The 10,720-nt window shown below is 54.2% G+C and overlaps 2 protein-coding genes across 3 annotated transcripts in view; both read left to right on the top strand.

Moving 5' to 3' along the window:
- The window catches only part of CADM3 (cell adhesion molecule 3), a 30,413-nt gene extending 24,894 nt beyond the window's left edge, over positions 1–5,519 (top strand). Inside the window, exons 7-10 of one of the 2 annotated variants that reach the window (XM_012661920.1) lie at positions 35–125; positions 561–730; positions 3,319–3,444; positions 4,314–5,519. In XM_012661920.1, coding sequence (XP_012517374.1) covers positions 35–125; positions 561–730; positions 3,319–3,444; positions 4,314–4,432 — 506 coding nt within the window. In that variant the 3' untranslated portion in view covers positions 4,433–5,519. The remainder of the gene's footprint in view (positions 1–34; positions 126–560; positions 731–3,318; positions 3,445–4,313) is intronic. The other variant, XM_012661921.1, reaches the window with a different exon arrangement.
- A 2,888-nt stretch (positions 5,520–8,407) lies between these two features.
- Positions 8,408–9,961, top strand: ACKR1 (atypical chemokine receptor 1 (Duffy blood group)). Its single transcript, XM_012661870.1, has 2 exons — positions 8,408–8,455; positions 8,919–9,961. The coding sequence occupies exons 1-2, from the start codon at positions 8,435–8,437 to the stop codon at positions 9,909–9,911; spliced, it is 1,014 nt and encodes a 337-aa protein (XP_012517324.1). The 5' UTR covers positions 8,408–8,434; the 3' UTR covers positions 9,912–9,961.
- The last annotated feature ends 759 nt before the right edge of the window (positions 9,962–10,720 follow it).

The following is a 10,720-nucleotide window of genomic DNA, read 5'->3' as shown; positions in this document are numbered from 1 at the left end:
GAGTTTTGCATAACCACTCTTTTTTTCTCGACAGACACACCGACTGCGATGATTAGGCCGGACCCCCCGCATCCCCGCGAAGGCCAGAAGCTGTTGCTGCACTGTGAAGGTCGTGGCAATCCAGTGTAAGAAGGCCCATCTCCTGGCCTCTACCACACGACTGTCCTCTCAGACTGAAACGTCACTTAGCACCTTCCCAGCTCCTCTGTACCGCCTGACCCGAGCCTCCCATTCCTCTGACTCTGTCCAACAGTGTCTGTGCTCTGATTGTTGCTCCTGTGAAGCAGCAGAAGTGGGGAGGGGTCACTCCCTAGCTCAGTCCCTGGGGTTCCCACAGCAGCCATGTTGCAGGAAGATACAAGGTAGGAAATCTCCACTTTCCCCACAGTGAACCCCAGGAAGCCACCCTCCACCCCCTCTGAGCAGCTCCGTGTCTCTGGCCCCTATAACTTCATGAGCCTCATCACACAGTCCTTGGCTGCCCTGCTCCAGTTATCTTTTTTCTTCCTTTACCTCCCTGGCCTACCCTGTCCTGAACACTTGATTGTCTGTCTCAACAGCCCCCAGCAGTACCTATGGGAGAAGGAGGGCAGTGTGCCGCCCCTGAAGATAACCCAGGAGAGTGCCCTGATCTTCCCCTTCCTCAACAAGAGTGACAGCGGCACCTACGGCTGCACGGCCATCAGCAACATGGGCAGCTACAAGGCCTACTACACTCTCAATGTTAATGGTGAGGCCCCCTCCGTTCTCCTCCCTCAGCATCTCCCTTCTCTGCTCACCTTATACCCTCTTTGTTCTACACTGGGATAGCATCCCTACATGGTGGTTGGGAGTGGAGTGAAGGAAAACCAGCCCACCAGTGGAGGGCCTGAGGACCTAGGTCCACTCTAGAATGTGTAATAATGAAAAATCAATAGAAGGCTGGGCTGTCATCTGCCTTTGTTTAGCAACAGTGGCCGGAGTGACACCAACCTTTATCCCGTGCACTCACCTAACAAGAGTAATAATTCTGCATGTAGTGGTCCCAGAGCCCCCCAAGTGCCAGTGTAGATGCACTTCCCTCTCTAACGGGCTGTTCTCAGAGTTTCTTCTCCTGTGACTAGGTATGCGGCTGATGTCATTGCCTTTTCTGCAGACCTTGACACACTATACTGAGTCCAGGCAGAAAAGAGAGAGAAGCTTGTACTAGGCCAAGAGATAATGTGAATCTTTTCTCAGATGCCATATCTTCTAGAGGGACCAGGTGATGTTCCTTCTCTGTAGTTCTCCTTAAAGCTGTGACCCCAAACCCAGCTTTAGGAGAAGGACAGGCTAGCACAGAGGCCCCTTTATAGAAAGTTGGCAGAGGATTTCTTTGAAGATCCCAATGGTAGTGGGGTCCTGCCAGAAAGTCTTATAAATCTTTTCTCGGAATAGGGGAAATGCATTATCTGGGGAACATCAGAGGCTCCGTTACTTGAAACACCCATTAAAGCAGCTGGGGGGATAACAGCCAGGCCTCCTGGGGGTAAGAGGCCTGAATTCTTGGGACCAGAGTGTCTGAATGGGTGATTCCCACTCCAGAGGCAGACCTCAGCATGTGGGAGCTGCCTCAGCACAACAAGGCTATTGTAAGATGCCAGGAGCCAGGACAATGCACTGAGGTCCGGTCTCTGCCCCCAGATCTCTCCAGACCAACTCTGATGATGATTGGCAGTGAGGGAAAGTTCTCGTGCCCCGTGGTTGGTATCTTGCTGATCTCCCTCTGCCCTGTGCTGAAAAGCCAAGCAGAGGGAGTCCTGTTTGACGGTATCTGCTGCCAGTGCTGACGCCTGGTGGCAGAAGGAGCTACTACATCTTCTTCCAGAAATAGCCTAAGTGGGCCCGCCTGGAATGAAATTTAAATGTAGTTCTACCTAGAGACAGGGACCTGGAACTGATGACCCCAGAGGTCATTTTGTTCATGGAAACCTGTGCTTTTCTAAGGAATTGCCATTTCCATAGCCTCTGTAATAATTATCCAGGATTGATTTTCACATACTCCGTGGGAGAGAGACCGTGGGTAAACTCACTGGGCTTCCTCCAAGTTAAACAATCACATCCACCCCAGTCGTAGTGTAGCATCCCTGGGCCCATCCACTCCCTCCCTCCCAAGCAGAGCATAAAAAACCAGAGCACAAATGTTTTCTTTTCAAATAAGGCATAGACAGGCAGGGAACTAAAACGCTGGCCCAGCCAAGCCTGAGGAGACATAAGGTAGGAAAGACAAAATATATAAGGAGTCAATGAGGCATCAAGACTCAAGCTGAGTCTATGGAAAAACAGTAGCTCTCCCATGGGTGGGAGAGTTATATCTATGGCTAATGTAATTTTGGATACATCAAACTGTGTCTTGGGCCTGTGCTCTTGTCCTCAGGTATGTGGGACTCTGACTATGGCTGGTGCTGTCCTTGCCACGCTGTCTGTGTTGTGGGAATCTGTCCTCTCTATATTTTGCTATGGAGGACAGATTCAGTATATTCAATGGCAGAGACATCCCCCGTCATGGGAGAAAGCAATTCAGTCCTTGTCCTTCCCACAAACCCTTGGACGGTGGCAAAGGACAGATGGAGTCCCTGGGTCTCCTTCTTGGCACAGGCTACAGGATTGGAGTTTTACTGAAAACTAAACTCTCCCGTGGTGATGGAACAGTGCTCTTTATACAGGGGTCAAAGTTTGTCATCTTTGGTTAAGGTGCTGTCAGTGTTAATTCTTGGCCCCATTGGCTTTTCACTGCTCTTTCCCTATCTAATCTCAGGGCAGTGAGTGGATAGGCTGAGAAGGCCCCTAGAGCTAAAGAGACCAGCTGGAAATATCAAGCAGACAGGAGAGTAAGAGGGTGTAGGGGGATAAGGAAGGAACACTCTGATAGCCCATCAGTGAAAGGAGGGTGGTGGGGAGCGGGGAGAGAGAGAGAGAGAAGAAGAGGAAGAAGAAGAAGAGAAGAGAAAAAAGGAAGGAAGGGAGGGAGGGAGGGAGGGAGGGTGATAGGCATTAATGCAATGATCCTTGACCAAAGTCAAGTTTCAATGCCAAGAACTCAACTTAAACAGGGGGATGCAAGCAGTTTTATGTATTTATTCATGAGTGCATCAATTTATTTTAATATTAACTACATTCCAGGCCTGGTGCAAGAAACTAGAGTACCAAATAAGGCATATCCCCTCTGCCGAATGGTGATGCTCCATTCTGATATCAGTGCCTGTTCTCTACCGCGTAAGGCTACCCATGGCCAAGTCAGAGTGCTGTGAGATGAGGCCTCTCCCCAGACCTGACGGTGTGTGTTTCCCCTCCCCGCAGACCCCAGCCCGGTGCCCTCCTCCTCCAGCACCTACCATGCCATCATCGGGGGTATTGTGGCTTTCATCGTCTTCCTGCTACTCATCCTGCTCATCTTCCTCGGCCACTACTTGATCCGGCACAAAGGTCAGAGGGAAGTGTCAACAGAACTCGGGAGGGGTAGGAAGATCCATCAGGGGTAGGCAGGAAGAGGAGGCTGCGAGAAGGGCCTTCAGAGACTCGGCCAGCCCCTTGGCATGTTTGAGAAAGAAAAAAGGCAGCCAACCCTGTGATAACAGCGCCACCAGCCAGAGTGAAGCCTGATCACTTGGGGATGGTCCAAGTAAAATCAAACCTTCCCACTCAGACAGTGGCTGCTCCCCTGCTGCTCTCCCTCCAGGTCTCCTGTAGAAGACGGAGAGCTCCAGAAACTGCATCTCCATCCTGTTTCTTCCTGCACTTTCTTTCTACCTATTCGGACTCATTTTTCCTTCCCCTTTGATCTCCTGCTGCCTGTCCCCATACCATTGCTTTTCTTTTCTCTTCCTTCTTTAAGTTTCTCCCCATATCTATGCCTTCTCTCTACCCTCCCCTCGCGTTCCCTCCTCTCAGACTCGCTGCTCTGTGATGACTTGTGGCCAGCGGTCTGGCTACATGGGCTGGTCATACGTAAGCCAGATCTCACTGTGTTGCTCATGCAGCTGACATAGCAGTTTCCCCATCACCAATTTGCGTGCACACATGCATGCATACACACATGCACACACACACACACCTCTTTTTTTTTTTTTTGCCAGATTATAGATGAGATTCTACTTAGGGGCAGGATTCATTATTCACAGGGGATGTGGTCAGGTGAGGGATGTTGGCAGCAAAATGCAAAATAGGTAAGGTGGGGTTGAAGAAAGCTCCAGGCGAGAGAAAAATTGCATGAGCAATGCGTGAGTGGGTGGGCGGGAAAGTGGGCAGAGGTTTGGAAGCTGCTCCTGAAAGGAGGAGCCTCTGTCTCTACACAGGAACCTACCTGACACACGAGGCGAAAGGCTCCGACGATGCCCCAGACGCGGACACCGCCATCATCAATGCAGAAGGCGGGCAGTCAGGCGGGGATGACAAGAAGGAATACTTCATCTAGGGGCGCCCGCCCACCTCCAGCGCCCTTCAGGGGCCCCATGGGGACTGCTGGGGCCATCACCAACCCGGACTTGTACAGAGCGACCCCAGGGCCGCCCCTCCCGCTTGCTCCCCAGCCCACCCACCCCCCTGTACAGAATGTCTGCTTTGGGTGCGGTTTTGTACTCGGTTTGGAATGGGGAGGGAGGAGGGCGGGGGGGAGGGGAGGGTTGCCCTCAGCCCTTTCCGTGGCTTCTCTGCGTTTGGGTTATTATTATTATTATTTTTGTAACAATCCCAAATCAAATCTGTCTCCAAGCTGGAGAGGCGGGACCCTGGGGTGAGGAAAGCAAAAAAAAAAAAAAACAAAACCTGGAGTGTTAGGAGGAGAATGATGGTGGAGGGGAGGGAAAGGGTAAGGCTGCTTGGAGGTGGGGGCTCTCACCAGCCCTCCCTCCATCCTCTACAACAGAGCAGCTTCCCAGGCTTCTCCAGGAACCCAGGAGCGGTGGAGTTGTGAGCAAGGGCTGGGGGTGGCTTTCCCTCTGCTAGGGAAAGCCAGGAGCTATGGACAGGGAGGTGGGTGCCACCCTGACACCCCTCTTCCATTGCAATGGGAAAAGGGTGAATGGGGGAGGCCCCAAGGAGATGGGACCTGCAGAAGGCATGCAGCCACACAGGGACCCAGGGCTTTAACCTGGGGAGGACACGGGTCCCTGAAAGGAAGGGTAGATTTAGAGAGGAAAGATAGCAGAGATGGACCACCGCCCCCATTGCCCCCAAAAAGAATGAAGCCAGGCCCTTTCCAGGGGGATCGCCCTTGGGGGATAGCAGAGCACAGCTGCCCCTCCTTGCTCCAGCAGCTGTGGGAGAGGCGCTGCTCTGGGGCCTGAACTGTGTCTGCTGCCCCCTCTGAGGGGCCCCTCACTCTTACCCAAGACCCTGGACAGTTGCACGGCAACCACTCCTCCCTGGCATTGCTCAGCAACTGCTCCTCCCATCTTGGCTGCCCTGTGCTCCTTCCTGGTCCCTACGCCAGCCCTCATCCCTTCCTCTCTCAGCAGCCAGGCAGACATAACAACAAAAATACTAAAAGGAGCTTCACTGCACTGAGCTGTTTCCTGCCCAGACTAAGGGAATAATGTGAACGCTGTGCGTGCGCGTGCACGTGTGCGCCTGTGGGTGCGTGTGTGAGTGTGTGTGCCTGTGTGAGCGAGTGAGTGAGAGGCGGTGGGGGTGGGGGGATTGAGGAGGAGGGCCAAGGGCCAGGTGTCCCAGGCAGGTGGCAGGGCTGTGGGACGTGTGAAGGAGGCCTCGGGTGTGGAGGACTCCAGGGCAGCTTGTACCTCACCTGGGAGGGTGCTCCATCCTGGGATTGTCTGTGTCCCCCAACGCCCATCAGTCTTGGAGAAAGGCGTCCCGCGATGTGTGTTTGCCCAGCTGTGCACTGTCTCTCCCTGACACAGAGATTCAGCCCCTCCCTGGCTTCCCTTCCTCCCAGCCATGGAGTCAGTGCCACAGCCTTTGCTATGCACCCTTCAGGCCTCTCCGTGGCACTGACCCTGGAATGACCTACCGTCACTTCTTTCTCCCATAGCCTGTACTCAGTGAGTTGAGGGCTGTGTCCCCGCTTTTGCTTTGGCTCTCCTGTCTTCCTTCCATGGCCCCCAGCTGGTTGCCGTGGAGATGAGGTTGTTAGCCCTCCCCGTCCTGGCCGGACTGCCCCACCTCAGACCCGGGATGCCCCTGGCATCACTCTCACCCTCCGCCAGCATGTCCTCCCTGCTCTGACGACGGGCGTGCGTAACGGGGCAGCTGCAACGCAGCAGGTCTGCCCACCCCCTTCAGTTCAGGTAATGCCGTTGTGAATCTTCCAGCCGCTGCTTGGGCCCTGGGCACACAGGCAGCCCCTCACCTACGCCAGGGCCCCTCCTCTTACAGCAGCAAGGGAGCCTGGGGCCCCAGGCCTGTCGGGCTCCTTGTCTCCCAGCACCCGCTTTTGGGAAATGACTTTTCCTCTTCGAGCTGAACCACTCTGTCCATATTACACAGAAGCCATATTTGTACGGGGGGCGGGGGGAAGAGGTGCCGTTGTGCTGTGTGTGTCTGTCCGGGGTGGGGGTGGGGGAAGGGAGCAGGGAGGGGATCGTGTATCTTTATAATCTTTCTAACTCTCCTGTGCTAATCTCAGAGGGGCCACCCTCAATATATCTGGATTATCCGTGTCATTCGGCTGCCTCCTTTCTGCTGCTCTCGCTGCTGCTGGGATGCATGTATATAAGGGCTATTTTTTGGTATCCCTCGTACCTGTTACTGGTACCTCAAGGGGTGGTGTGTCCCTTGCCAGGCCGCTCTCCCAAGAGCATCTATGTATGGAAACAATATAACTTTCCAAGGGAGACAAGCGTGTTCATCCCCTTTTGCTGGGCCCTTCCTTTCCCAGGCGTTTGGGGCGGGGCGTCCGACTGCTCTCCCCAGCCTTCTGCCAGGCATTGCCGGACAGCGTGGAGACGGAGGTGCAGACACGTCAACACCGTCCGGGACGGCTGCACCAGACCTTCACCAAACTCTTTCCAGCCCCCTTCATGTTGAACCTGAATCTTGAGCTACTGTCCTGGGAGGAAAGGGTGAAATCTCTAGGAAGTCTGAGGTCTTTGCCCCTACATGCCCCTACATGAGTGGGATGGAAGATCCTTGGCAGAATTGGGGTTAAAACATCGCATGCCTTCTTGAACAAATTAAAGTGTCCCCTAACCAACCCTCTCTATCACATTGTTCTGACTCAGACACTCCATGGTTCACCCCTCCTAAGGTCAAAGCTATGTCTCCCCATCTGAGGAAGTAAAGTGCAAAGCAGGTGATGAAACAGCAGAGATCGTGGGAAAGCAGCTGGGGGCAGGGGGCAGGGGCCACCAAGGAGGAGAGGCCTCAGCTTGGGAGGATCCACCTGCATTGTAGATTCCCTTGCTCTGCCAGCCAGAGAGAAATAGCTTTGCCCGCCACCCCCAACCCCCGGCCCATATAAGAAACTTTACACATTGCTAAGATGCCTGGCCGATGGAGCAGTTCCAGAGACTTTATGTCCCCAACAGAAATATGAGTAGAGATTACCCTGTGGGCAACAGTCCCATTTTAAAATATGCTGTCCCATTGTCCCCCAGAGCCTACTTTAACTTGTCAGACCATGTGTTCTTCTTCTTCTGGATGCTTTATTCGCTGCGCCCATAGGTGGCTAGGCAAATGCCCAATTGCTCCCTGAAGTAGCTTCATTAGGCAGCCTTGACAGCCACCCCAGCCCTCCCTCCTCACACTGCAACGCACAGACCTGGAGATAGCGATACCCACACCCAGACACCCGCCTAGCCCTGACACAGATCTGTGCACGCTGATACACAGCACACACACACACACAGATAGGTAGGTATGCTCCCACGCCCCGTCTGATACACACACAGCCCAGTCCCACAGGCATATACCCCTCAGGTGAATGAATCCCACCAAAGCACACTAACAACTCTCCACAACACTTGACGTTGGGACTGTCTTCCTTGGCTCAAGTTCAAGGGGATGGAGGAACAGGGAGCAACCTCAGCTGCCCTTTCCCTCCCACTTCCCAGCACCTCTCTTATCTCTGCCTCACAAATCACCCCTGACCCCTTCTTCCTTCCTTGTGCTTGAAGAATCTCCACTTGCTGGAAAGCCCCCTGGTTTCTCAGCCTCCCTTTCACTTCAGGAACATGCCCACTTTGTGGTCCCCACCTTTTTCCTTTCCCGCCTGCAGTTCAGACCAGTTGATTCACCCAAAAAACAGGAAACCTGGGGGCCAGTGCCCCATGCAGACCTGAGGCTTGGACAGTCAGTGGGGGGGATGATGAAGACTTCCTGAATGCCCCCCTTGGCCCTGCCCAGAAGCCGATGGCCCTCATTAGTCCTGGATACTTATCTTGGAGCCACAGGCGCTGACGGAGCCAGAGCCAGAGCGGTCCCAGCCCTTCTCTCTGCCCGTCCTGAGCCTGGCGGTGCCATGGGGAACTGTCTGCACCGGGTGAGTACAGGGGCCGAGCCCCACAGCCCCCACAGTCCCCACAACTCCTTCTGTTTGCCCCTCCTTTCTTTGGACCTCTTCCCTTTTCTCCTCATCTCGGATCCCTTCCCTCCGTTTTCTCTCATTTTGAAACATCTTTTTCCTTCTCTCCTTCCTGGGCCAGCCTCCGAGCTCCCCACTGTTTTCCTTCTGGTCTGCCCTTCAGTCGGTTCCATCCAGGTCCTGCTCCTCCCGTACCGGCCTGCCCGTTACCCCTTCCCTGGCTTTTCGTGACTCTTCGTTCCTGCACAGGCTCCTCAGTCTCCCTGCTTGGTCCTTTTCCTCCGTCCTCACTGCATCCAGCTCCCACGGCTCCCTTGTTCCCTGAATCCCCTCTGTCCTCCCCTCTCACCTTCCACTGGGCTCCCAGGAGACACTTCAGTGGGGTAACTTGCTGCTCTGATGCCCCCCCCATATCCTCCAGGTGGAGTCTGCCCGCTCATCTGCGGAGAACTTAACTCAGCTGACATTCGATGATGAATTTTGGAATTATTCTGACTATGGGAACGATTCCCTCAAAGCCCTTGACTACGACAGCAGCCTGGAAGCAGCAGCCCCCTGCCACTCCTGTAACCTGCTGGACGACTCCTCGCTGCCCTTCTTCATCCTGGCCAGCGTCTTGGGCATCCTAGCCAGTGGAGCTGTGCTCTTCGCATTTCTCAGACCTCTCTTCCACTGGCAGCTCTGCCCTGGGCGGCCCATCCTGGCGCAGTTGGCTGTGGGCAGTGCCCTCTTCAGCATCGTGGTCCCCATCCTGGGGCCAGGGCTAAGTAGCACCCCCAGCGCCACCCTGTGCAGACTGGGCTACTGTGTCTGGTATGGCTCCGCCTTTGCGCAGGCTCTGCTGATAGCGTGCCATGCCTGCCTGGGCCCCAGACTGGGTGCAGGCCAGTTCCCACGCCTCACCCTGGGGCTCACTGTGGGACTTTGGGGAGTGGCTGCCCTATTGGCGTTGCCAATCACCCTGGCCAGTGGCACTTCCCAGGGACTGTGCACCCTGATATCCAGCAGCGACCTGAAGATTTTGCAATTCATACACACTGTTGGCTGTCTTGTCGTCTTCGTCTTGTTGCCACTGGGTTTGTTGGGCACCAAGGGGCTGATGAAGGCACTGGGCAGGGGGCCAGGCCCCTGGGTTGGTATCCTCTGGGCCTGGTTCATTTTCTGGTGGCCTTATGGGGTGCTTCTGGGACTGGACTCCCTAGTGAGGTTCAGGTTATTGCTGCTGCCAACATGTCTAGCCCAGCAGGTTCTGGACCTGCTGCTGAACCTGACAGAAGCCCTGGCAATATTGCACTGTGTGGCTACGCCCCTGCTCCTGGCCCTGTTCTGCTACCAGGCCACCCGCACTTCCTTGTCTTCCCTGCCCCTCCCTGAAAGATGGCCTCATCTGGACACCCTTGAAGACAAATCCTAGCTTTCTTCCCACCTGTCAACCTGAATTAAAGTCTATATTGCTTTTATGAAGCGGGTGGTTTCTTATTTTGTCTGGGGATGGAAAGGAGAGGAAGGAGAACGGAGAGAAAGAGACGTTTTATGCCAGACTTTCCTCCTAGTGTCTTTTTCTCTAGGTGTCCTGGAGAGAAAGTGAATGACCTATAAATATCCACAGGGCACACAGATGTTCTCTTAAGGAAGTGGGGTTACTGCGGTTCCCAGAGGGAAGAGAAGAGGTACCAGAGCGTGGGGGGAGCAGCCAAGCCCAAAAAACTAGAAGCAAGGGCTTAGCAGCTGAAGAAAGAAGAGAAACTGTTGCAGAAAGCAAATGGAATGGGAAGCAAAACCCACAGAGAAGAAGAGAGAAGAGTGACGACAAAGCCCACAGCAATACTTTCTCTTCCGTGTCTTACCCATCCAGCCTCCCTCTCTGTCTTCTGTCTCCTCTCTGGTGTCGGTTAGAGATCAGAGCAGTGCAGGGGGAGTTACTTAGTCCTTCCCCCAGGATGGACTTTCCCGGTAACATACCAAGATAATTTTCAAAGCTACCTCCTAGGAGTCATCTCTCCCAGGTTCCTCAGCATGACCCTAATTCTTGTGTGTGTGTTTCTGTGTGTCTGTTCTAGACCTGCTACAGCCTGTATTCATATTAGATGTGTGCATGTGATAACATACGTCCGCCCATGTGCTTGCATCTCCACCAGTGTCTGAGCCACACACACCTCTGTGTGTGCACTGACCTCTCTCATGGCCCCGCCCCCTACTTAATTCTGCGCTCATCTCTGTTTT

This window comes from Propithecus coquereli, unplaced genomic scaffold (assembly GCF_000956105.1).
Source record: "Propithecus coquereli isolate 6110/MARCELLA unplaced genomic scaffold, Pcoq_1.0 Scaffold74, whole genome shotgun sequence".
In the NCBI taxonomy this organism is placed as follows: Eukaryota; Metazoa; Chordata; class Mammalia; order Primates; family Indriidae; genus Propithecus; species Propithecus coquereli.
Note: the sequence above shows the minus strand (reverse complement) of the source record. Positions and strands in the feature narration are given on the sequence as shown.